The 27,995-nt window shown below is 43.4% G+C and overlaps 1 protein-coding gene and 3 long non-coding RNA genes across 4 annotated transcripts in view; 2 read left to right on the plus strand and 2 right to left on the minus strand.

Moving 5' to 3' along the window:
• Positions 1–15,355, plus strand: part of LOC135099521 (uncharacterized) — an 18,219-nt gene extending 2,864 nt beyond the window's left edge. Inside the window, exons 2-5 of the mRNA XM_064001901.1 lie at positions 265–570; positions 8,868–9,137; positions 9,857–10,264; positions 12,070–15,355. Of these exons, the coding sequence (XP_063857971.1) occupies positions 265–570; positions 8,868–9,137; positions 9,857–10,264; positions 12,070–14,100 (3,015 nt within the window). The 3' untranslated portion in view covers positions 14,101–15,355. The remainder of the gene's footprint in view (positions 1–264; positions 571–8,867; positions 9,138–9,856; positions 10,265–12,069) is intronic.
• LOC135099523 (uncharacterized) lies at positions 7,282–8,309 on the minus strand. The gene is made up of 3 exons (XR_010268064.1): positions 8,002–8,309; positions 7,633–7,786; positions 7,282–7,504 (listed from the first exon to the last, which is right to left on the minus strand). It is a non-coding gene; the product is annotated as an uncharacterized LOC135099523 (long non-coding RNA).
• A 4,015-nt stretch (positions 15,356–19,370) lies between the features above and the next one.
• LOC135099527 (uncharacterized) lies at positions 19,371–27,973 on the minus strand. Its single transcript, XR_010268068.1, has 2 exons — positions 27,843–27,973; positions 19,371–19,928 (listed from the first exon to the last, which is right to left on the minus strand). It is a non-coding gene; the product is annotated as an uncharacterized LOC135099527 (long non-coding RNA).
• LOC135099524 (uncharacterized) lies at positions 19,758–27,995 on the plus strand. The gene is made up of 4 exons (XR_010268065.1): positions 19,758–19,852; positions 22,801–23,034; positions 23,931–24,165; positions 27,857–27,995. It is a non-coding gene; the product is annotated as an uncharacterized LOC135099524 (long non-coding RNA).

Genomic DNA, 27,995 nt, shown 5'->3' on the forward strand with positions numbered 1-27,995 from the left:
AGTGGTATTGGTGGTGGTGATGATTTAATAGTAATGGTATTGGTGGTGGTGTTGGTGGCGGTGGTGGTTATTTTATAGCAGTAGTGGTGATAATGGTAGTGGTAGTGGTGGTGGTGGTGGTGGTGATGATTTAATAGTAATGGTATTGGTGGTGGTGTTGGTGGCGGTGGTGGTCATTTTATAGCAGTAGTGGTGGTAGTGGTAGTGGTAGTGGTGGTGGTGGTGACACAAGTGGGCAGCAACAGTGTCTGTTTGTCATCACAGAGGGAGTGGCGGGGCAGGCATGAATACCACCACAACACAGTCTTGTCCATGCTGGTGGAGGGCAACGAGGCAGCAATGGCCAGCATCCCCGAGGTTTATGATGGTCACGCGCTGAGCCAGGATGGCCTGACGCCTCTCCACGCCGCGGCGCTGTGCGGGGCTCCCAGTGCTGCTGTGGAGGCTTTGCTGCGACGCGGCGTGAGCCCTCATGTGACCACCCCTGACAACATGACCCCCGCTGACCTGGCACGGCAGCAAGGCCAAGACTCGGTGATTAAGGGACTACAGCGCCACCACTGTGTACAGGTGTGTGTGTGTGTGTGTGTGTGTGAATTGAATTTATAACTGAATTGAATTGAATTTATTGAGTAAGGTCAGACTTTCTATAAAGTATGGAGCACAGCTCTCCAGCAAAAGAATACAGACACTGTAGATTATATACAGAACGTGCATAATATTACATAAGAAAAGACAAATACATACAAATGAAATACGCTGTAAGCAATGGCAAAAAATTAATATAAAAAAATGTGTATGCATATATAATGATACATACTGTCACTAATTAAGAAATAAAAAAAAAACTATTGAGGTGTTTTGCACACTATTTATCTAAACAAGCGTAGCACCATCCTCAAAAACAAAGATAATTTCTTTATCACATTTGAACTTATACTTTGCATGAACAAAACATATTTGAATTGTGTTGGCCTATTTATGTAATTTGCTATATACATATTACCTAACCTAACAATTTCCATATCAGTACATTCAAAAAGAACATGAAATTCTTCTCCTTCTACCTCAGCATTACACATGTTACATACCCTATCTTCCTTACTGACACCTTGATACCTACCAATATTTACAGGAAGTCTATTATTACAACTTCTAAATTTAGTCACTAATAATCTGTCACCCTTTGTTAATTGTTCTAAATACTGTTCTCTGCCAAAATCTGTCTTAAACACCCTATAACTGCTACTTAATGATTTTGTTTCTAAATTATGATGCCAAGTTACAAGCCACTGATCTTTCAATCTCTGTTCCATAGCTTTCTTCACCCATCTTGAATTAGGAACATCTTGCAACACCACATACCAGACATTCCACAGTCATTACAAATATTCTTTATACAAGTTTACCATGGAGAACTATGAAGCCCTAACCTATCCAGCTGCAATAGACATTGGTACATTAAATAACACAGTTTAGTATTTTTACCTGAAATTAGCTTAGACCAATAACCTATCATTTTTTTTCATTATATAAATATCAAGTGGAAATACACCCAGTTCACCATACACCATGTCATTTCAAGTATTCTCATGAACATCCAAAACCTGCTTTAAAAATTTCATGTACATATACTCTAACTCCCTAGCAATATGGTAACCCAAAATTTCAGCTGCACAAGTCAATATAGGTAACACCATGGTGGTAAATAATTTGAGTTGTATATCCACTGGCAAGTCAAACTTCCTACACTTACTTATTAATGAGTACATTGCTCTTGTAGGTGTCTCTTTTAGCTCCAGCTCACCTTTGCAAAACCTCCCATTATAATTTAATAATACTCCAAGATACTTATACTCTGTCACTACTTCAATGTTTTTACCACCAAATTCAAGTTCATAGTTAAATTTTGTCTTCCCCTGCTAAACACTACTATTTTTGTTTTGTTACAATTTAGCTTCAATTTCCATTCATTACAATATAAATTCAGAGCAACCAGTGCCTGCTTCATTCCATCCTCACTGTCACACAAAATAATTGTATCATCTGCATACATAATCACAAATAGTTTAAGATACATGTTTAAGAAATCGTCACCAAAATTTACATAACTGCAATTATATTAAATTAATTTACTTTCAATATCATTCACATAAAAAGCAAAAAGCACCGATGATAAATTTTCCCCCTGTCTTACCCCTACATTGCAAACAAAGGTGTCTGAAATCTCCTGGTTAAGCATGACACATGATCTGATATTATTGTACATATTTCTGATTACATTTAGAATTTTCCCTTGCATCTCTTCCTTCACAAGTTTACACCATAAATCTTCACACTGTACCATATCAAAGGCTTTCTTGTAATCAACAAATAAACAAAATAGCTTTCTCTTCTTCCACTTAAATAAATCAATGACACATTTGAAGAAAAAATATATGATCCAGAGTGGAATATCTGTGTCTGAAGCCCGTTTGTGTTTCATTAATGGTAGATAAGGTGTTTGAATAATCATTAAGTCTTTCATTAAGTATGGAGGTGAACAGCTTCCCCATGCAGCTAAGTAAGGTGATGCCCCTGTAATTACTAACATCCTGGATGTCTCCCTTGTTTTTATAGAGTGGCACTATTGTACCCACCAACCATTCAGCTGGCATGACACCAGTATCAAGTACTTTTTAATATATTAATTTAATATCATATCAGATGCTGGGGATTTATTGTTTTTTTTTTTACTTCTTAATATTTTTAACTACCTCTCCTTCCCTTATAGGATCATTAAGTACTGATAAAATTTCAGCATCCGCACAGTCTTCATCATTTGTAATATTCACATCACTATTGTCAGAATTTTCATCACCCGCTAGCTGCTTAAAATGGTCATATAATTCATTTAGTGTTCTTGGGATCTGATAAGTTCTTTTCTGACTATTTAAAATTTTCCAATATGCTTTAGGGTCATCACTCTTATATTTTCTAAATTTCTTTATTAAGTTATCCATCTCCTTATTTTTCACTCTTTTTAGATTTGCTTTATTTTTCCTGCTTTTCTCAATCATGTTGTTAAAATTTTCACTATGCAAATGAAATCTCTGTCTAGCTTTGTGGTATTCCTTTCTAGATGGCCAGCACTCTTTATCATATCCCACTGAGGTGGCATTATTGGACTTTTTCATGAATGATCTTTTCTTATATGGTGGGAAAGTTGCAAGTGCCACCTCAATCAGTATTTGTTTTAAATCTAGATTAATAGCATCCATGGGTAATTCATCCACTTTTGCAATCAGTTCATTTATCTTAGTTTCATCAATATTACTCACACATAAAAATTGTTTTTCAACATTCCATTTACTTTGCCTTACACCTGATTGTCTTGATTCCTTTGCCTCTCGGTTTACAACAGGCACCGTACTTTGTATCTCACATTTGATCCTTGCATGTAGTCCACAGTGTACATCAGACCACAAAGGTTCATAATCTAATACTTTAAGAACTACAGCATATTTCATAATCAATGGTGATCCTAAAAAGTAGTCAATAGTTGTATTGTTTGCCAATGCTGCAGTCCTCCCCTAACCTTCCATTCAATATATAAACTTGATCATTCTTACAAACATCCAACAACTTTTTCTCATATGAATTCCTATCTGGGGTTAAGTCCTGGTTTGCTCTAGTCTCAGTTATTCCAAAATTAGTTAAACTTACAGACACAGGGTCCTCAGCAGCCTCAGAAGGAACATCACACATAGTGAGAGTGTGAGCATTAAAATCACCACAAAGCACATGCAATGCACATAATCATCACATGAGTAAGTAAGCAAAAAATCATCCAGCTCGTCATAGTGCTCTTCATTACCACATCTAGAGTGTGAGGGGGGAATGTAAACACAGCTTATTACCAGTTCCCTACCAAAATTTACACTACTTCTATCAACTTTAACTGAAAGTAAAGAATCATAAGTGTTACTAATATGCCTCCACTTAAAACTAGCATTTTTCTTGATGGCCATGAGCAAACCCCCAGATTTAAACCTGCTTAATTTGCTTCTGTCCTTAAAGACAATGTCAAAGCCAATATTTTCCATATTGTTTTTTACATTAATTACATCAGTATCATCACACTTAGTTTCACATCAACAAATCACACCATAATCTTTAATAAAGTTAACAAAATTCATAGATAAAAACTTTGACTTGATACCGCAGACATTAAGAGATGACACATTAATATAATCCAGGGGAGGAGCAAACTGAACAGAGTTAATATTACTTACACTAACACTATTATCATGCCCAAGTATGTGCTGTGCCCCAGCAGGGCCATCCTAGGCCCTTGTTAAGTGATCTAGATTTAACCTTTTCCAATCAGGAGCAGATATAACAACCTTTTCTAAGTCATCAGGACAGTTTATAACTACAGGTCTACCCCCACTGTGCAACTATACAAGAATGCTCCCCTCCCTTGTGGACACATTTTTCACTGTTTCTTGCCCTTTAACCATATTCAACATTTTAACCCTTAAGGAGGTCATGTCATCATTTATATACACTTTTCTTTGCCTACCTTTCAGTTTTTTTTTTTTTTTCTTATTTTGCATAATTTCATTTATTTTCTTTCGGTGGCAAAACCTCACAATCACTGGCCTACCTCCTTCCCTGGGCCTCCGCAAATGGTGAACAACAGAAATGTCATCCTGCTCAATTTTCACTCCAATAGTATCAGCAAGTTCTATAACTTTAGCTTCCAGCACCACCTCACTTTCATCCTCTTCTTCCTCTCATCCAGAAATACGTAAGTTCTCCCTTCGGGAGTACTGCTCCATCTTGTCGTGTTCATACTTGAGCAGGAGGCAATTCCTCAGCATTACTGCGATCTTGTTTTCTAATTTATCCCTGAATTCCTTGAAAGCAGTAGATACAGCTGTAGACACAGCGACCGAAATTATGCTGCCAGGCTGGACAGCATAACAACTGCATCCTTAATCGTCTTACTTACACTTCTGCTTTCCCTTCCATCATTGCTGTTGGTTATATTAACAAGCTCGTTTTCTACCTTTGTCTTCACTAATTCTTCAGGTTCAGACCCAATGAAGTGTGCCATTCTTGTGTGGAGTTCAACAATAGAATTTCTTTACATGCATAAGTCGGTGAAGTGGTACAATATATACATGGCAAAACACACCACCTTGTTTACCTTCTGTGGCTCACACAACAGTACAGGGAAGACTTGATAGTACCTTCAGTACTGGCAGTAGAAATGTTACTCAGGCCCTGTGGCACGTCACATCAGTAGTCAGGTACTCAGAAGTTCATTTGAAAGCAGTAGTAGCTTCCAGGTTAAGATCGTATCGGAGAAACTCCCTCAAAATATAGAGCTGTGTGTGTGTGTGTGTGTGTGTGTGTGTGTGTGAGCTTATTACATTTATCATTTTTCTAACATTAACCAATATGAATGTGATGCAAAATGTTTTTGTTTACAACATTTTGCATCCTTTACCAAGATGTATTTCTTTCTTCACATTTGTGTTTGTAAATTCATGTTAAACAAATGAAGTATTGCTTAATTTCAAGAGGTGCTTATAGATATTAATGAGGTGGTAAGCCTGCAGGTAATGGTTATGCTATAAGCTTGGTAACCCGTTTTGTTGAGCGAGCTGTGATGCAGTGCAAATATTTCAGCAGTTGGTGTGCACACTTCTCAAAGAGAGGGCAAAAACATTGAACGTGGCGGACACGTGACCGTCACCAAGGAAACAACACAGTGGCTAGCTGAACACTAACTCACTAATTCAGAACACAAACTGTATTTCATCCTGTACTAGCTGCAAGCCAACAGGAAAGCATCAGACAGCATCTCTAGGCTGCACGAGTGCACGGGGACCGTGCTGGTTGCAAGGAAGCAGGGTGAAGCACCAGACCTCTCATTCCTCGGTATTTTTTCAAGCTGTCTTCTTCGGCGACAATTTGTTCCCCGTGAAGGCAGCTTGTTGAAACATTCAGGAAATGAAACACCTCTATCTTCACCCTGCTCTTTCTCTCCCCCACAATCCCTATCCAGTGCTGCTTTTCACCGGAAAATAACAAACAGATAAATAAAAAGAATTAATAATAATAATAATGATAATAATAATAATAATAATAATAATAATAATAATAATAATAATAATGATAACTTAAGGGTTTTGGTTCAAATGGCTCTCAAATAGCTCTGGTGTAGCTGAGGGCACCCTTGGTTCACCGAGGGCATCAGCAGGGCCAAGGGGACGATTGTGGTTCCCCTGAATCTCCACAGAGCAAGCAAATTCACTCCTCAGCTTGTCATTGGGCCTACTGTGGACAGTCCTCATGGTCACGTCCGTGGACACCCTGCGGCTGTCAGGTGAACACCGGTAATGCTTTGCGTCGGTGTGGCCAGTGCAAAATGCACGCCTGACTGCCCAGCCGCTCAGTTTAAGCAGCACCTCGCCAGCACGGGCAGTGTTGCAGTCTGGTGGTAGACTGATAAGTGTTCTTGAAAGCACTCACAGGTGTCACAAAATCAGTCTTGTATTTACACTGAGTGCATCAGATCCTACTTGAAGGCAAGCACTCATCAAAAATGTAAACATGCAATTCACAGGGAGACCAGCAAACAAAAGTGCACAACTCACATCATCCCAACACTTGAAAAAATGAGCACGATGTGATTCTTTAAACGATCGGCTGTTTAGTCCTGCTCCTGACGACGAGTCTTGAGCCACGTGCTGACTGGCGGCAGCGTGGAGGGGCTGGGAGGTGAACGCGACGTGTTCCCCGAGCCGAGCTCTGCTAAAGGCCCCAAGAGACTCTCTGAAGGGTTTTAACCTAAGCTAACCTAGCCTACCCTAAGCCACCTATCCTAAGCAGGCATAACCTAACCTAACCAACCCGTGCCTGAGGAGGATGAATTGCTACAGTACGACCAAACCGCAAACTACAAAACTGTGATGTCCGTTATTGATTGTTAATGTTATGGACGATTTTGAGCACAAAACACAGTGGAATCACTTCACTCTGCAGCCTCTTCTTCTCTCGTCCCCCGGCGACCTTGGGGACTCGTTGGGAAGAGGGGTTTGTGGGCGGGGAACGCGGAAGTGCTCGTTCTTTGTACTTGAATGGAGACGAGAGCTTAAAATAAGGCAATCCTAACCTGACCTTATCTGACCTGACCTGACCTATCCTAACATAACCTGATCTAACCTAACCTAACCACTTTCCACTTCCTGGGCAACCCTTTAGCCATGAACACAAGTGCATGGTTTGCCTGCTTCAGACTCTTGCCATGGTCTCCAAAATCCTTCGTACCAATGATGGAATCGGAGGCCGGGTCAAAATGGAGAGATTCTCTGACGGTCACTGCATCAAATGCATGCCACAGAGTCTCTCCCTTCGACGTGGTGTCTGCTCTTCCTCAGAACTGTGAGTTTGTTTGCTCCAGCCTGCTTGGATGGAAGTTTGCCTTAGCCAAAGGTGAAGATTGGAACTGCTGGGGAGTGAAAAAGTAGAGCTTTAAAACCTACACGCCTTAGGACTATGGTAACGCAAGGCCAGAGCAAACCTCCTCCCTTGTCCCCCATATCTTCTGCCCTTCTTATTTCCTAAGCCATTAATTACCTGTCCTCTGATAAACTCCTGCACTTCAGGGCTTGCATATGGAGAAATGGAGTTTTCAGCTGCTGTGGACTCTTCAGGGTCTGCTACCTCAATCCCTTCGCTTGCTTTCTGAGCTCGCTGATGATGTCCTGCGGCAACCTGATTTTTCTACACCCTGAAAACATTTCATAAGTATTTCAGCTGTTTTGTTGATAATTATCATAACTTCAAAAACTCCAATTTGTCTTTCATATACCAGATTCACATTTGTAGCTGCCTCTGCAAAGTGGTGTTTTCACACAAAACAAAACAAAAAGCTATAACAACGGTTCAAAGACAAACGCGAACTGACGCGGAAAACTCGATAAAGTATACAATTATAGCACTCACAACATTGTGAAGCAAATAACAGCAGTCACCAGGCTTGGGGCGAGGCTGTGGTGGTGTCTGGACTGCTCCCCCAAGCTGCTGCTCAGTGATGGGGCACTGTGCGGGCACCTGACGAGGGACGCCACCTGCCGGACAGGCAATGCGTCAGTCACGGTGGCTTTCGAGTGTGTACATTCACACGGTGTACACTTGCCTCGGGAGAGCCCACACTGTCACCTGACTGTTGAGGGCTTTATGAGAGACCACAGTTTTCATCTAGCCTGGCTAGTTGCAGCTGCAAGTAATGGCTCAACACTGCCTCAAACTACCAGGTCTTTTGTCTCTGGCGACAGAAGCTTGCATTCCAACCACTAGCACATGTACATGGGTGTGGCAGACACATAAATTGGTGGTGTGTGCACCATCTGCAGGCAAAGTGTCTCATGGAGGCGACACCAGTATCACCATTTGTAGGAACAGGACAAACCATGATTTAATTCATGAAAATAAAACATTGAAATGTAATGACAACACAAATTCAAAAGAAACTCTACTGTTATCAATATAGTAATAAGCAAAAGTTACTCAAACAGACATACTGCATTAAACAATAAATGAAAATATATATCAAGGTATTCTGCATGAATGAGCCTTTGTCACACAAACAGCTACACACACACACACACACACACACACACACACACACACAGGCCATAACAATGCACACTGACACATCGCCACAGCCACCAGTGAACACTTATGTCGCCACCAAGCGAAACTTTCTGAAAACCGTGACAACATTATTATTATATTATTACATCACATTATATTATGTAGCTTTCATTGCGATACCATCAGCACCATGGCTTCCCTTCTCTCTCCGGCAGAGCTACAAGCTTCCTGAAGAACTGCATGAGGAGCTGCTCTCAACAGTCAGTCGCCGGGACGACGTGCAGGCGGTGTCCACCCTCATATGTAAGGGCGCGCCCATAGAGCTCCTGGGTGGCCTTTCTGTCCTCAGACTGGCTGTCACCACCGACCGCTTACACACCGTCAGCCTGCTGCTGGCTAGCGGTGCACCGCTGCCTGCCAGCCTGCTGCAGGAGGCTTGGCAGAGCCCCGACGTGACTCACAGGGTGCTGGCCACCCTCACCACCGTGAGTACCTTCCCTTCCCTGTCTCACAGAACTACCTCACTGTAAAGGTGAGGACGAGCACCGGTACTGGACCCAAGTCTCAGCGGTGGCTCCTTTGCAGAGTGGAAAGTGTTTGAACAACTTGGATGAGTTATAGGTCTGTTGGTTGTAGAGGACGAGCCTTTGTGTTTCAGTGCCGTCAGTTTCAGGTTTTAGTGGTGCACATGACAGACCTGCAGCACACCAAACCTGTCCAACATTACAGGTCATGCAACAGAATCTTGTCATTTCATAAAAGGACACTTCAGTGTAATGTTTAGAACAAGCAATGAAGTAGATCTCATAATACTTGAATCCATGTTAATTCATCATTATAATCCTAAAAGTAATTGTAATAATGCTTGTCAAACCTAATATTTGATTATAATTCATCATTATAATCCTAAAAGTAATTGTAATAATGCTTGTCAAACCTAATATTTGATTATAATTCATCATTATAATCCTAAAAGTAATTGTAATAATGCTTGTCAAACCTAATATTTGGAATAATTCTTGGTATTTTTCCTTTTTTTTGGGACAAGGTAAGGTTGTATTTGTACATGCACTTTTAGATTTGTGACACTTAATGACACTTCTGCATAGCTGCCCTACCTCTCTCTCTCTCTCTCTCTCTCTCTCTCTCTCTCTCTCTCTGCGCACGGTGCTTACCTGATGTGGTGACCATCCTTTCCTCACAGGCCTACTGCTGCCGGCTGCGTGCAGAGCAGCGTCGCCTGGAAAAGGTCAGCAGCGCCCTTGTCAAGGGCATCGACAATCTAGTGAGAACCATCGAGGGAAATACTCCCTGGCAGGCAGCCTGGCGATGGGGAAAGGAGACTGACCGGCCAGCACTGAGCGACCTCCTGGCAAAGGCAGCGGCTGCCAACTGCCCCGTGACTGCTGCCTTCCTGCATAGGGCAGGAGGGTGGACAGTCTTTAATGGAGCCTCTGGTGGCACTGCCCTCCACGCTGCCCTGGAGGCTGGCCACAAAGGCATGGCCGAGCTGCTGATCAGGGACCTTGGGGGCTGCCCGTACGTGCCGGACACACATGGTCGCCTTGCGGTGCACATGATGCCTCACGAGGAGCAACAGAGGCTGGAGCAGGTGAGGCTGCTTGCCTGTGTACTCTTTTGGATGGCGGCATGAACTCACTTCACCAGCTGATCAAAACTTCAGCACCTGTCGCGCTTATTTCGTCTGCTACGCCTCCTTGGTCACACTCCTGTAATAATCCTGACACACGCATACACTATATGGAATTTGTCACCTAACAAAATATTGCAAAATATTGAAATAACATGACCGTTTCCATCAGAGTGCTCGATTTGGTTATGCTAAGTTTACCTTAATATTTAGCTCACTAAGTTCATTGCTGATTCTTTCGTTGCATAGATTATGATTTAAAAAATCATAATTTCACCCAGAAATAAAGTAACTATCTCATAAATAGTAGGCTAGGATGATTTACATTCAACCCGAAATATTTCTATGTAACAAATGTGTGTACAGCAACGAGGGACAGAGAAAAAGATGACTCATTAAGTGGCTGGCTGGCACAGCAGTTTGGTGAATGTCAGGCAGACATTGAAAGGGAGGAATTTAAGTCACAAGAAGTCACCATAATAATGGATATGGCGTGCTGAAGGCACAGCTGATGTATTTTCACACCTTGCTCCTTTTTAGTGGTGGCGTGGTTAATTCTTTGGTCAAGAACTGACTCGCTTTATCTAATGAGGCCGCTCCGGCATACCAGCGTTACCGAATCGGCGCTTTTCGTTTTGTTATGATAGAGTCACCAGGTTGGGGATTACCGAAGCCATGAGAACACCAGCTGTGAAAGTGGCTGGAGGTGTCACCAGGCTGGTAAGGCTTTCATTTGGGACTGTTACCAAGCGACTGTGAAATTGGCCCTTTGGTATTTCTGCCTTGTCTAATGAGTCCCTCAATGCCGCAGCAACGGCTCGCTAAGCTCACCCGTGCACTCCTGCAGTGCTCTAGGATGATGTCATCTGGCCCTGGAGATTTAGTCATTTTATGTTTATCTGTCTGTTTAATGATGCTGTCCTTGCTTATGGCGATATAGACAGATGGGGGAATTGAGTTTTTGTGGCACTGAACAATACTAAGTTTGCTTTGACCCAGTCAGAAAATTCAGAAACGAGAAACCTGCCCCGCATAGATGACGCGTTTGACAACGCTTCAGAAGTGTGTGGAATATTGTACAAGACAACACATTGTTTAACAATAGTCACTTATTAGTGTGTGCTGTGCCATATGCTGTCCTCCTCTGCTTTGCACATGGCCGTCATTTATCAAAGAATTATCGTGATAAAAATAAATAAGTAAATAAATCAGAGGTATGCTTTCCCTGGGAAAATTGTAGTCCGCAGCTAAAGTTGCTTCATTAATGACATTGTTTAATTTCTCATCGATACACAAATCACTTTCATTGTTCTTAATTTATAAAACTCTCACAAAGCACACAGGAAATGAAGTGCCTCGGCTACTGGATGGTGTTCGTCAAAGTAGAAGCATCAACGTGGATTTTATGTAGCCACAGCTTGGAGCATCCTCTTACCAAAACAGCACGCTGTGTTTTGAACCAAACGTTTTCAGTAGTCTACCTTTGCACAACAAACTTCTTATTCATATCATGAATATTATGCAGCTCAATTATGGTATTATATTTTATTAATATTACTTACTATTTGATTCTATTAGTTGACCAATTAAGCTACTTGTATTTTTTAATCTTGCCTAATAAACAACTCCAATCAGGCAGACAAATGCTAATATACGTATGTAATCCTCGATTTCTATCATCATTTCTAACATATCTATGTGTACGCAGCAATAAAGGGTTATTTACTTGTTCATATATTCACCGCTCTCTTTCTCTTTGCACACAGAAGCTCTTTATGATGGAGCGTGAAAAACTGAAGGATATGGAGCTTCGCTTGAAGGCAGATCACGAGAAGACCGCAGCACGGACAGCGCTGTGTATACAGGAGGATCTCTTTGAGAGCCACAAGAAGGGCGAGGGTAAGAAGGTCTCCTTACTTGATGGCCACGCTGCCCTGCTGCTGGCCTCGCGCAAAGGTCTCCTGCAGCTGACTCATCTTATGCTGCAAGAGGGTCACTTCCCCGTGGACGAGGTGCTGGACCACACCTGCGGCACCACCGCCCTCCACCAGGCGGCCTCGCACGGCCAGGACGGCTGCGTGGCGCTGCTGCTGAGCGCTGGCGCCAACCCACAGCAGCGTGACACGTATGGCCAGACACCCCCTCACCTGGCCGCCATGTTCGGCCATAAAAGTACTTTCGAACTCCTGGCACACCAAGTGACGCAGGACCCTCCTTGCCGCGCGGGCACCACGGGCACACAGGTGAGAGAAAATTTTAAAGTGTTTCACAATATGTATTATAAATATAAGCGTGATCTATTAGACCCAATCGACCGACGTGACCCGGAAAGCGTCATAAGAAATCTTGTGAGATCCATAGGCCTGCAAGAGCTGCAGAAGGAGGCTCAGCGGGTGGCTGTGGATCTATCAAAGGGCGAGGCCCTTGAGGTAAAGGAGGCGGTGATGGCAGAAATAAGCATCATCATGAATAAGGTGTCAGCCGCTAATGCCACGTACCGCGGCGACCTGAGGCTGGCGGGCAGTTCTCAGGACGGGTCTAAGCTTTACGCCCCTGACGAATTTGATATAAACCTCGTGATTCACAAGGATGACGTAGGAATAACTGTTAGCGAGATAGGGAAGGAGGAAGCCCCGCTGAAGGGCAGGTTACAGATTTGTGTGAAGACTGACAATCCCCACCTTGAGGGTAATAGATTTATGGCCAGTTTGTACGAGGAGGTGCACCGGTGCCTCGCTGGCCACACCATGCAGGACAAAAGACTGAGCCTGGTGCCGCCGGGCCTGACCAGCACGCAAGTGGGCGTGGGACTCTCTCTGGCCTGGCAGGGGCGAGAGTATCCACTGTTGCTGGTCGGCGTGGACCTGGTGCCAGTGCTTGAGGTGCCATGGCTGGAGCAAGTTTGCAGACCGCTCCTCACTCCTGAGGACACCACCACCATGCAGCTCAGTAATGCTGCTGATGGAACATGGCGCTGCAGCTTTGCCTTGACAGAGGCTGAGGTGCTGGGGACGTTGACGCCCGCAGAGCGCCAGGTGCAGCTGATGGGAAAAGTACTTCTTTCCCGCCTCAAGCCCGAGCGCTGGATGCCTCGGCACAAAAAGAGCTTTTTCAAATGGTTCGCCAGACGGGAGTGGAACATCGCGGTGCCAAGCGGGTTCTGTTTCAAGAACGCCCTCCTGCGGTGGCTGGAGCACAGGCGGTCGAGGGAGGTAGAGCTTGGGGCTGGCCAGGAGCATGACCACACCAAGGAGTTGGGGGCTGGACAGGAGGGAGACCACACCAAGGAGTTGGGGGCTGGACAGGAGCAGGACCACACCAAGGAGTTGGGGGCTGGACAGGAGCAGGACCACACCAAGGAGTTGGGGGCTGGACAGGAGCAGGACCACACCAAGGAGTTGGGGGCTGGACAGGAGATGGACCACACCAAGGAGTTGGGGGCTGGACAGGAGGGGAACCATACAAAGGAGTTGGAGGGTGAACGGAAGGGGGACCATACAAAGGAGTTGGAGGGTGAACGAAATGGGGAGCACGCCAAGTGGTTGGAGCCGGGGCGGGAGGGGGACCCCGCCAGATGGGTGGTGGAGGTGTTCAGATTGATGTGTGCGAACCCAGAAGAGACACGAGAGAACCTGACAACTCAAAACAGCTCCGCCTACTTTGGAGGAGACTGTGAGGGGCGGAAGCCTGGGGACGGGGCGCCCATCATCGTGCAGTGCCTGGAGGAGGACCCTCTGCCAAGACAACCAGGCGGCGGCGACGAAAGTATTAGATGCAGAAGATGCAGACCATTGTAATCATTAGCTGTGAGCTGTGCCACACACACACACACACACACACACACACACACACACACAGGAACGCCAGTGCTTGGTGCTCGATTTTCATATTCAGTAGTTTATATAGCCAATTAGTTGTGGAGTCGATATAAAGAAGAATATATATTTTCATGTCGCGAGGCTAGTGAGAGAAGATACTCTGTTAATAGGGTCTCTCATCTGTGTGCACTTGTTGGCCCCTGTAATACCGCAGGTTGAGTAATGTGATGGTGCAAGCTGAGGTAATGCCACCTTTGGCCAGTAAGTACAGCAGGGCAAGATAATAGTCAACTTGCATGTTGTATGGTGAAACAGGCTCTACATGGATTCATGGATGATAGGCCTAGAAGTGTTTGATATTCATTTGCAAACGGCAGTGCCATTAGGACATGAAATATTTAGTACAGGTTTATTAAGACAATGTCTGGTCTGGGTGTAAATAAAGCACTTCGGCTTGACAAGATGATGACAAATAAGTTATCAAATCAAGATGGAATGTCACATTTGTAGCACCAAGTACCAAATGCAGATGGTAATTGGTTAAAACAAACTGTTAAGGTAAGGACTTGTGCTATTGATAGGCAGAGATTGTCTGAACAAACTTATAACAGGCCAGCATGTCTTAATTATAAGATGGTGACAATGCAAGGAAAATTACACAAGTATTTATCTGTTCTCCTTAAACAACACTCACGTGCCGTAAGTGTGTTCAAGTGTGCAAATCATCAGCTGCCATTGTAAGTGGTAGTGAAGGAATGCAAGTGTACAAAAGTGAATCTGTTCTTTAGGTGATCTTAATGGTGCAGATGAAACTCACTCTTCATTCAAATTGACTTTTTTTTTTTTTTTTTACAAATAGCTGAAAAAAATATGTCAAGAAATATTGGTTCACTAATGTAAATGCAACAAAAATAGGGGAATTCCTTGGAGCGAGAAACGTGACTGTCTTATTAAGTAGTGTTAAGTTCATCCAAGATATAACTTGTTATTTTAAAAAAAAACTTATAAGAAGTAATTGTTAGCAGGTAAGTGACGTCTATATTTGGTGTGTACAGTATAACAATTTGTACTCTCATACCCCGCCTGAGGTCGCTTTCAAACCTTTCAAGCACACTTCTCATATTTGCAAACTTATACATGTAAATTAACCATTGCCTTGTATTTTTTTCATGAACACAAAACTATTCCTCTCTGTATTATGGAAAGTGATGTGTCAGTAAATCAAACACAAAAACTCATGTCTTTATTTCAAGCCTTATGAATCATTTTGTTACTTATATTTATATATATATATATATATATATATATATATATATATATATATATATATATATATATATATATATAGAGAGAGAGAGAGAGAGAGAGAGAGAGAGAGAGAGAGAGAGAGAGAGAGAGAGAGAGAGAGAGAGAGAGAGAGAGAGAGAGAGAGAGAGAGAGAGAGAGAGAGAGAGAGAGAGAGAGAGGCAATCTCACAGTACAGTGTCATGTTGAATCCAGTGTGTACCAATGAGTTCTCCGTCATTAAATGAGGCACCCTCGTCCCCGTGTGTTTTTTTGGCACACATATCAACATATCAACGACTTGCCACAGCCTCCAATCTGCCAGAATCACCACTTCACTCTGGTTCTCCACGCTGCCAACACTCCAAGCAGCTTCATGGACTGGGCAGGTTACAAGCATCATCACTCCGTCAACTCCACAACAACACAGGTGACTACTAGTAGTCAGCACAGAACCACTGGTGGGTGGGTCGCCATCACTGGTCACACACACTGCCACCAAAACACTCTTACAATAAGTGGTGGCAAACATCTTTCATACAAGTGGTCACACAAACACAACTGATGCAGTAATATTATCATTGTCTTATTCCTGTTATGGTCATTATAAGTATTACCATTAATACTATTACCATTATTGATTTTATTATTATTATCAATATTATTATTATTATTATTATTATTATTATTATTATTACATTTATTATTATTACCATTGCATCATCATCATCATCATCATTGTTGTCATAGGTTGCGGAAAACAGGCGGGAGAAGAAGGCTGCAGACAGGTTAGGCTTCCAAAGCAAAGCGAAACAAAACAACAATGAGGCAGCAAAATAATAAAAAGAAATAGTAATAATGAAAGAATAAAAGAAAAAGAACCTGAAGTATAGCGAGGAAGTGGAACAAGTCAGGAGGGAAGAGAAGTGGAGGGTCGAGGCACAGCTGACGAGGTGGAGGCAGGCGTCACGGCGCTCTTGAGGCACAGCAAAGGAAAGTGTACATAGAGGCAGTGGAACGGGAGGGGGGGAGGGGCAGGGAAAGGCTGGGAGGGTACCATGCTATGTTAATGTATGCTGGTAAACGAGAGTACTGTAACTGTTGTTGTTGTTGTTGTTGTTGTTGTTGTTGTTGTTGTTGTTGTTGTTGTTGTCGTTGTTGTTGTTGTTGTTGTTGTTGTTGGTGTGAGGGTCATTATTATTGTCATTATTACCAGTGTTATTATTGTGGTTGTTGTGGTTGTGGTGGTAGGTCTTAATGAAGTGCATTGTAATGTTCCAGCCTCCCCATTACCTGCTCATGAACAACTATCTCCATTGTCTTTTCTTTCATCCAAGCATTTCCTGACAAATGCAATATTTCCGAGATGGCACCTCCTGCTGCCCTCAACACCTGCTTTATCTCATCTTTCAGTGATAAATTGCACTCTGTTATCACACCGAAAGGCGGGTTCACACTTGCCAATTCGCTGCTGAATTGCCAGCCGCCGCAAGCCGCGATAGCCCGCCGGTGGAAATGTTGGTGCCTGGCGGCTGAATTGCCAGCCGCGCCAACAACACCGACAGGTTGGGCTTGTCCAGCCGCGCGCTGCTCTGTTTACCTCAGGTCCTCGGGGGAGTTGTGCATGGTGTGGCGTCCTGAGGCACAAAAGTTGATGTTGGAGCTAATGACGAACCAACAACGTCATCACTGGGACCCAAGACTCTCTCTCTCTCTCTCTCTCTCTCTCTCTCTCTCTCTCTCTCTCTCTCTCTCTCTCTCTCTCTCTCTCTAAAAGAGTAGTATCGCTGCAGAAGGGGCCAAGTTGTCAGTAGTTACCGATCGGTGTTCCTAAGCTGTTGTTAGATAACGCAGCGTCAGTGTGAGGCGTTCACCAGGAGTCACTGCATCCCTCACGTGGGCATCCTCCTTCTTGATAGGCGAGTCACAAGCCGCAGGAGACCACGGTACTGCTCCTTGTTGAGGCCTATCCACTGCCTCATGGTGGCTGGGTCTTGCAGGCTCGGCTCAGGCAAAAGAGCGTGGCAGACGCGCCTTCCTTCTCTTCTATTCAGCCAGGGACGTGTGTACAGGCGCCTCCTGTTCCGTTATATCTTCCACTACGCCAAAAGAAATACAATTATCACCGACATTGTTGCTGGAGGAAGAGATCTTGCTGAGTTGGCAAGTTTTTGCCTGCCTTCTTTACTGCCGTGGCTGGCAGTAATCTTTCGGCTGAACACATCCAGCCTCTTGAGGTCGTCATTCTTCACAACAATCAAACATTCGCTTTTACCTTCATTCGCCTTCACCTGATTATAATTTGTTCCTTTTGCACACACCTTCCTTACTTCTGCTCAGCTTGGTCTCTGTATTTCTCACGTCAATCATCGACCAAGAAAACTGAGAGTATCATGTCCTGGTTCAATACTTTCTTCCTTCTCTCACCACGTTAACCAGTATTCTCAGTCATTCACCACTGTTCTGTTCACCTCCCCAATGCAAGAGTTAACCAGTATTCTCAGTCATTCACCACTGTTCTGTTCACCTCCCCAATGCAAGAGTTAACCAGTATTCTCAGTCATTCACCACTGTTCTGTCCACCTCCCCAATGCAAGAGTTAACCAATATTCTTAGTCATTCCTCCCTTTCTCTGGTAAACTCTGGAACTCCCAGCCTGCTTCTGTATTTCCTCCTTCCTGTGACTTGAACTCTTTCAGGAGGGAGGCTTCAACACACTTCTCCTTCAATTTTTGACTACCGCTTCTGTCTCTATTCGGGGACCGGCACTTCAGTGGGCATTTTTTGTTGATTTATTGTTTTTATTTAATATTGTTGCCCTTGGCCGGTGCACAGATCAAGGAAGCTCCACCCGTGACCTGTCACCTCCAGCCTTGCTCCACGAGGCGCCGCGCCACCCGCCGCTTACCTCACCAACTCTTGACAGCTGGTGCCAGTGCTGATGAAGCGTTGCCTCACCAGCACGGAAAGCAGTGAACAGGTTACTTTTCCAAGGTGTGTCATTAATGAAGTCCATGCATCAGTGTATGTAGGTGGAAAGCTGACAGGTGACAGCATGGCCCACTAACAGACACAGACTGTGGAGTTCCACCTACTCTCAAAAGGCTGTGTTACCTGAAGCTACAGGTTTTCAAGGGAGCTTTTACGACTTGAGTGACAGGTTAACAACATTTCTACATTGTCGACAGGAGAAACGCCCTTGAGAACCCACCGAGTCACCTCTCTGGCCTTTAAAAACAGTGGTGTTGAGAGGACAGTGTTCAACAAAGAGGTAGCACCACACGTGTAGTGGGCTTGGTGATTCACTTCACTCAGCACTTCCTCACACGCCTCCACACACCGGATACACAGCCGAGCCTTACACTACAAGCCAATGTACCTGCACGCCGGAATAACACAACGAAATTACATGCACGAATGCTTTGCACACCTCCACAGAACAGTTAGCATGCATATTCTGTTGACAATGGTTCACCTTTGTTACAGCTGCCGTCACATTCACCACAGCCTTTTTGCTTGTCTTTGTACAACAATCGTGGTTTTTTTACCTACTGATGATTCATTTACTTATTTCCTTCTCTCACAAGTACATTAGCAGTAATTAATGCCGTGATGGAACTCTGCAGCTCATCATTGCTCTGTCCAACTTGACTCTTCCTTTTCACTTCGTTCTTTCAAGATAGAAGCTTAAAGTCGTGCCCTAAACCAGATACTGCAACCACATACTGCAACCACATACTGCAAACACATACTGCAAACACATACTGCAAACACATACTGTAAACACATGCTGCAAACACATACTGCAAATGCGTACTGCAAATGCGTACTACAAAGGCATTAATGAAATCCCAGTCTAGAACTTTTGTATTCACTGATCAGTACTAGCAAACGCTGAAATGTTCTTAGCGATTATATATAGAAATGCTGTTAATTTTATCATAGTTCAGAAATAAAAGACGTGGTTCTCAAGTAGGCGAAGCATAATTTATTTTCATGCCGTAATTTCAAAGACAGACTTCTCGATAGGAAACAAGGAAGAATGCTTTAACCCGGCGGTCTCTTTAACATTTCATTTATTCTTTGCCTAGAAGTTTATACATAACATGTACATAAGAAGTAAGTAGCAGAAGTAAATGGTCACCGACGCATAGGAAATTAGTAACAAAATGGTGTTACTGGAGACGGAAGCGTAGACATGAGTTACTATATATTACAAGAAAGAGAACTAGACGATTAAGACCAAAGAAAACATCACAGTACTTGTAAAAAATACACTGAATTTAATAATGCACAGTAAAATAGTAACAGGACAGTGATAGTGAAGATAGAAGAAAAGTGTTTGCCCTAGCGGTCTCTTGGCGTTGTTTACAAGAACCGTGATGGCGGACAGAAGGGTTCGGTGACCAGTGACACTCTTTCAATTTCCTCCACTCCCAGAACTCAGGTGAGGCAGGGACCGCCGCCCACCCTTGCGCCCCTCCCTCCTCTACCTCCACCCGCGCACACACGCACGCACACACCTGAAATAAGAGAGAAAAGCAGGTGTTTGTTAACCTCCCTCTGTGTGTTTGTGTGTGTGTTTGTCGTGTCAGTGTTCCTTGCCTTTATTTCCTTCCTTATTCTGTGTCTGTATGTTTGTCTTCCTTCACTTCATTTACACTCAGCCCTCCTCTTCATCCTCCTCCTCCTCTTCTTCCTCCTCCTCTTCTTCTTGTTCTTGTTCCACGTTACAAAATTCATTAAACAGGGAACCAACAAAACTGGAAAGCTAACAGCCTTTGAATCATTATCCGTGCAAGAAATGGCAGACAAAGCAAGATGTAGGGACACATTGTGCACAAGAGTGTCACATAAGTCCGCGCCACCACCACCGCTTCTCTCAGACGAAGTGACGCGGGTGTTACGGCTCCTGTGACGCGTCCATTGACAGAGTAACAAGATTGACACATTTTAAACATTAGAAGCGCTCTTAGTGACCCAAGGCTGTGGAGGCTGTGTCACTGGGAGAGGCACAGCAAGCCAAACCAACCTTACCTTAACTCTCTCTCTCTCTCTCTCTCTCTCTCTCTCTCTCTCTCTCTCTCTCTCTCTCTCTCTCTCTCTCTCTCTCTCTCTCTCTCTCTCATACATGCATAAACACAACAGCTATAATGAGAGAGAGAGACAGAGAGAGAGAGAGAGAGAGAGAGTGGTATCCTCGCCTGACCTGGTAACACTGCAAGGAAAATCCACATCTGGCAATGCAGACCTGCCAGACGCCAGCCAGCCGGGGACCCCACGTTGACACTAGTGCTCTAACCTGACCTAAGTTAACTAAGTCCTAACTAGACTGCATAGACTCAGCTTGCTGTTACACTTGCTGTTGTGCTGTTGTGTGTGAACGGTGACAGATTAACAACATTTCTGCATTACTGACAGGAGAAACACGCTTTTAAAAGACTGTAGTTGAAGTGACGCAGGTTTTCAAGGGTGTTTTTACAGTTGCAGTGACAGATTAACAACATTTCTGCATTACTGACAGGAGAAACACTCTTTTAAAAGGCTGTAGTTGAAGTGACGCAGGTTTTCAAGGGTGTTTTTACAGTTGCAGTGACAGATTAACAACATTTCTGCATTACTGACAGGAGAAACACTCTTTTACAAGGCTGTAGTTGAGGTGACGCAGGTTTTCAAGGGTGTTTTTACAGTTGCAGTGACAGAATAACAATATTTCTGCATTACTGACAGGAGAAGCACTCTTTTACAAGGCTGTAGTTGAAGTGACGCGGGTTTTCAAGGGTGTTTTTACAGTTGCAGTGACAGATTAACAACATTTCTGCATTACTGACAGGAGAAACACTCTTTTAAAAGGCTGTAGTGTAAGTGACGCAGGTTTTCAAGTGTGTTTTTACAGTTGCAGTGACAGATTAACAACATTTCTGCATTACTGACAGGAGAAACGCTTTTAAAAGTCTGTAGTTGAAGTGACAAGTGTTTTCAAGGGTGTTTTTACAGTTGCAGTGACAGATTAACAATATTTCTGCATTACTGACAGGAGAAACACTCTTTTACAAGGCTGTAGTTGAAGTGACAAGGGTTTTCAAGGGTGTTTTTACAGTTGCAGTGACAGATTAACAACATATCTGCATTACTGACAGGAGAAACACTCTTTTAAAAGGCTGTAGTTGAAGTGACAAGGGTTTTCAAGGGTGTTTTTACAGTTACAGTGACAGATTAACAACATTTCTGCATTACTGACAGGAGAAACACTCTTTTAAAAGGCTGTAGTTGAAGTGACAAGGGTTTTCAAAGGTGTTTTTACAGTTGCAGTGACAGATTAACAACATTTCTGCATTACTGACAGGAGAAACACTCTTTTAAAAGGCTCTAGTTGAAGTGACGCGGGTTTTCAAGGGTGTTTTTACAGTTGCAATGACAGATTAACAACATTTCTGCATTACTGACAGGAGAAACGCTCTTTTAAAAGGTTGTAGTTGAAGTGACAAGGGTTTTCAAGGGTGTTTTTACAGTTGCAGTGACAGATTAACAACATTTCTGCATTACTGACTGGAGAAACGCTCTTTTAAAGGGCTGTAGTTAAAGTGGCAAGAGTTTTCAAGGGTGTTTTTACAGTTGCAGTGACAGATTAACAACATTTCTGCATTACTGACAGGAGAAACACTCTTTTAAAAGGCTGTAGTTGAAGTGACAAGGGTTTTCAAGGGTGTTTTTACAGTTGCAGTGACAGATTAACAACATTTCTGCATTACTGACAGGAGAAACACTCTTTTAAAAGGCTGTAGTTAAAGTGACGCAGGTTTTCAAGGGTGTTTTTACAGTTACAGTGACAGATTAACAACATTTCTGCATTACTGACAGGAGAAACACTCTTTTAAAAGGCTGTAGTTGAAGTGAAAAGGGTTTTCAAGGGTGTTTTTACAGTTCCAGTGACAGATTAACAACATTTCTGCATTACTGACAGGAGAAACACTTTTAAAAGGCTGTAGTTGAAGTGACAAGGGTTTTCAAGGGTGTTTTTACAGTTGCAGTGACAGATTAACAACATTTCTGCATTACTGACAGGAGAAACACTCTTGAGAACCAGGTTAACCTTGCCTTTGGCCTGGCATAACAGTTGTGGTGAGAGAGCACAGGGCCCCTGGTGAATGACTGAGAATACTGGTTAACTGGTAGAAGATAGCTAGAGATGCAACACTGCGATGGTGACAGTGAGAGAGAGAGAGAAAGAGAGAAACTTAGTAATAAGATGAATCCTTGCTGTTACTATCATTACTACTACTACTACTATTACTACTACTACTACTACTACTACTACTACTACTACTACTACTACTACTACTACTACTACTACTACGTAAAGTGTTAATGTTAATAATCTTTTGTGTCTTACAGATATTCAACAAGAAAGGGAAAAGAAGAGAGAGAGAGAGAGAGCAAGAGGCACACAGACAGACAGGCAGTGAGAGAGAGAGCGAGAGACAGACAGACAGAGAGAGAGAGAGAGAGAGCAAAATGGAGGGTGATCTGTGCCCCCTTTCTCTGTCACAGCCAGCAGCCACAGACCTGCCTGATATTGCTCAGTTTTTATCTATTTATATGTCTGAGGAAGAGACACTAGCTCTGCAGGTTTGTATACTACTACTACTACTACTATTACTACTGCCTCTTGACTGACACATTCAAGGAGGGGTCTGGTGGAGGTCTTCAAGTGGCACAGGGGACATGACAAGGGTGACTAGGAGTGGGTCTGGTGGGGGTCTTCAAGTGGCACAGGGGACATGACAAGGGTGACTAAGAGGGGGTCTGGTGGGGGTCTTCAAGTGGCACAGGGGACATGACAAGGGTGACTAAGAGGGGGTCTGGTGGGGGTCTTCAAGTGGCACAGGGGACATGACAAGGGTGACTAAGAGGGGGTCTGGTGGGGGTCTTCAAGTGGCACAGGGGACATGACAAGGGTGACTAGGAGGGGTCTGGTCACTCAGCAAGGAGTTAGGACTGAAAAGCAAGGCCTCCACTGTGCGTGACTTTGTGATGCAGAATAATAGTGTACAGCAATTAATGTATTTGTTGTGCCTCTAAAATATGTCACACAGATTATGTCACTTCATCCCACTCAGTATTTCAACAAGCTTGACATGACGTAACATAACCTAACCTAACCTTACCTAGCATAACATAACCTAACCTAACCTAACTTAACCTAACCTTACCTAACATAACATAACATAACCTAACCTAACTTAACTTAACCTAACCTAATCTAACCTAACCTAAGCTAACCTAACCTAACTTAACTTAACCTAACCTAACTTAACCTAACCTAACTTAACCTAACCTAACTTAACCTAACCTAACCTAACCTAACCTAACTTAAGCTAACCTAACCTAACCTAACCTAACTTAACCTAACCTAACTTAACCTAACCTAACTTAACCTAACCTAACCTAACCTAACCTAACTTAAGCTAACCTAACCTAACCTAACCTAACCTAACCTAACGTAAGCTGTTTTTTTCACACAGGAGGGACGAGTGAGCAGTGTGATGAGCCACAGTGTATTCACAGCCACAGAGCAGCCCACACAGCACACAGAATTGACACCACAGCCGGCACTACCACCACCGCCACCGCCGCCACCACAACAGCAGCAGCAGCAACAACAACAACAACAACAACAACAACAACAACAACAACAACAACAACAACGGGATCATGATTTCAGTGTCATGTCTCTGGTCTCTCACAGCCCCAATGCAGGTAAATAGTAGTAGTAGTAGTAGTAGTAGTAGTAGTAGTAGTAGTGGTAGTAGTAGTAGTGGTGGTGGTGGTGGTGGTGGTAGTAGTAGTAGTAGTAGTAGTAGTAGTAGTAGTAGTAGTACATGAGAACATAAGAAATAAGGGAAGGTGCAAGAAGGGAGCAGGCTTACACGTGGCAGTCCCTCTATGAAACACACCTCCCTATTTCCATCTGCTATCCCCATCCATAAACTTGTCTAATCTTCTCTTAAAGCTCTCTAGCGTCCTACCACTAACTACATGATTACTGAGTCCGTTCCACTCATCTACCACTCTATTTGAGAACCAGTTTTTTCCTATCTCCTTCCTAAACCTAAATTTTTCAAGCTTGAACCCGTTATTTCTTGTTCTACCCTGGTTGCTGATTCTAAGAATTTTGCTTACATCTCCCTTGTTATAACCCTTATACCACTTAAAGACTTCTATCAGGTCCCCTCTTAACCTACGTCTCTCTAGAGAATGTAAATTTAACAGCTTCAACCTCGCCTTGTAAGGAACACTCCTCGTTCCCTGTATCCTTTTAGTCATTCTCCTCTGTACTGATTCTAATAGACCTATATCTTTCCTGTAATGTGGGGACCAGAACTGCACAGTGTAGTGTAGATGAGGTCTGACCAGCGCCAAGTATAACTTTAATATTACTTCCGGCCCTCTACTTTTAACACTCCTAAAAATGAATCCTAGTACCCTATTTGCCCTGTTTCTGGCTTCTATGCATTGTTTCCCTAGACGGAGTTAGGTTAGGTTAGGTTAAGTTAGGTTAGGTTAGGTTATGTTATGTTAGGTAAGGTTAGGTTAAGTTAGGTTAGGTTATGTTATGCTAGGTAAGGTTAGGTTAGGTTAGGTTAAGTTAGGATAGGTTAGGTTATGTTATGTTAGGTAAGGTTAGGTTAAGTTAGGTTAGGTTAGGTTATGTTATGCTAGGTAAGGTTAGGTTAGGTTATGTTACGTCATGTCAAGCTTGTTGAAATACACTGACTGGGATGAAAGTGACATAATCTGTGTGACATAACCTAACCTAACCTAACCTAACCTAATACACTATTTGCCTTGTTTCTGGCTTCTATGCATTGTTTCCCTAGACGGAGTTCAGAGCTAACTATAACCTGGCATATCCTGCATGTTTTCCTGGGTGAAGACAGTTAAAAAATAATCATTCAGAAATTTACTTATCTCCTCCCCAGAACTAACCAGCTCCCCATCTGCTGCCTTTAATGGACCTACAGAGTCCTTATTCTTCGTCCTGTATACCTGATAAAATCCCTTGGGGTCTGTCTTCGCCTGGCTGGCTACCTTTAATTCATAATTGCCCTTTGCTTTCCTCGTTAACCTCCTCACTGTTCTAACTAATTCATTGTATTGTAACTTTAACATTTCTTCACCTGCCCTCAATCTCATACTTCTCTTACACCCTATACGCTAAAATCCCTCTCATCCGGCATTCCAGTATCCGGCAGCCTCAAGCATCCGGCACAATTTTCCCCGAGCCTTAAAATCAATAAAAAATCAATGCATACTCATAAAATCGATAAAAATTCCCACGCGAGGCATACTTTGTCCCCTCGCCACCAGAGCACACTGCTTGGCGCCACCCGCGGCCCACTGCACCGCGTTCACCCAGTGACTCGGCCCCGCGTGTGCACTGTTTATCACCTGACGCCTTCACCGTGCCTAAAGTTGTAGAAGAGAGGAAGCGTGTTGTGCTTACACTGAAGCAGCCAATCAGATCAGCTGGTCTTTGTTGTGGTAAGATGTGTGAGTGTAGGCTGGTGATCGTGGACATAATTTCACTTCTATTCAAGTATCCGGCATGTCGGTGGTCCCGTTGATGCTGGATAAGAGGGATTTTACCGCATAATGCTTTAACCTAGCAGTCGTCCATTTAGGGTTTTTTTTGTGTGATCTTATTGTCCTATACGGGATATTTGCTGACTGGCCCGTGTGAAATTTATCTACGAAATATTTATACAATTCATCTACATTTACCTCACCCAATCCCCTCATCTTGGCCCCTACCATCCTCTCCACTCCCTCGCCTACTCGCCTCGACCTCACCTCTCTCATTTCAGCATGACCTGACATTCCAACACATTCACACCTGTCTGCCCCTTCCTCTCTCCTCCGCCCCTTATGGACACATCTTGCCTCCTGTTGTCCTGCACCCTCGCGCCTCACCTCGCGTCTCACCCTGCCTTATCTCTCTGAACTCCATCCCTGACCTGACCTGACCCTGCATCCCTTGCCAGTCCAGTCCTTGGAGGTACCTTTTTAATTCCTCAACGTGTGTTTTCCTAAAGTCAGGTATTTTACTAGTCTTTTTGCTTCTAACAGTTTATTATTCCCATTCTAAATTGTACCTAAATTCCCTATGGTCACTGTTACCTCCAACTGCTGCCCTCCAACCTCTACCTGCGTGACTCTAGTAGTAGTGGTGGTGGTGATGGTGGTGGTAGTAGCAGTAGTAGTAGTAGTAGTGGTGGTGGTGAGAGAGAGAGAGAGAGAGAGAGAGAGAGAGAGAGAGAGAGAGAGAGAGATTGGTTTTCAGAGTGGTGGGTAAGTGTATTGGGCTAGAATGCGTCTGAAATGGGCTGGATTGGGCTAGAATGGGCTGGATTGGGCCAGAATGGGCTAGAATGGGCTGTATTGGGCTAGAATGGAATGTATTGGGCTGGAATGGGCTAGAATGAGCTGGATTGGGCTAGAATGGGTCTGAAATGAGCTGGATTGGGCTAGGATGGGTCTGAAATGGGCTGGATTGGGCTGGAATGGGCTGTATTGGGCTAGAATGGACTGTATTGGGCTGGAATGGGCTAGAATGACCTGGATTGAGCTAGAATGGGCTGTATTGGGCTAGAATGGACTGTATTGGGTTGGAATGGGCTAGAATGACCTGGATTGGGCTAGAATGGGCTGGATTGGGCTAAAATGGGCGGGAATGGTCTGGAATGAGTTGGGGTGAGGTAGATTGGGCTGGAATAGGCTAGGATGGGCTGGATTGGGCTGGAATGAATTGGAATGAGCTGGATTGGGCTGGAATAGGCTGGGATGGGCTGGATTGGGCTGGAATAGGCTGGATTGGGCTGGAATTAGTTGGAGTGAGCTGGATTGGGCTGGAATAGGCTGGGATGGGCTGGATTGGGCTGGAATAGGCTGGTTTGGGCTGGATTGGGCTACAATGAGGTAAATAATGGGACTGTTTGTCAAGATTGAAAAAAAACATGATTTTTCTTAAAATATAAAAAAATAATTTATTTGACTTAATTTTTTTTTTTGTATTAAAGTTATTGTTGCTTTTTTTTATTTTTTTTTATTTATTTATTTTGTTTTATTTATTTATTTTGTTTTTTGTTTAGTAAGCTTGTGTGAGTGATGAGGCCATACTGTTGTTGTTATTGTTGTTGTTGTTGTTGTTGTTGTTGTTGTTGTTGTTGTGAAGCAGGCCAGTGTTCGTGACACAACACACTCCATTACACAGTTAACAAACAAATAATTTTTTGCATTAAAAAATGACAAATAGCAGAAAGTGTAATCAGATTTGTTATATTAAACTAACTAACTTTGCATTAAAAAATAAATAAATAAATAAATAAACATATAAGCTCATTAAACTTCATAATTAAATTTATTATCATTATTACCAACAAAAAACAAGTTGTGTTTGAGGTGCAAGAGATGCGGGGAGGAGACTGCCAGGGAGGTGATGGGAGAGAGGGAGCCCCGTGCTGCTTCACCTTTCCCAGGGTGAGTGCTGGCAGTCTGGCCAGGCGGCGGTGGTGGTGGTGGTGGCGGTG

The sequence above is a fragment of the Scylla paramamosain genome, unplaced genomic scaffold (assembly GCF_035594125.1).
Source record: "Scylla paramamosain isolate STU-SP2022 unplaced genomic scaffold, ASM3559412v1 Contig142, whole genome shotgun sequence".
In the NCBI taxonomy this organism is placed as follows: domain Eukaryota; kingdom Metazoa; phylum Arthropoda; class Malacostraca; order Decapoda; family Portunidae; genus Scylla; species Scylla paramamosain.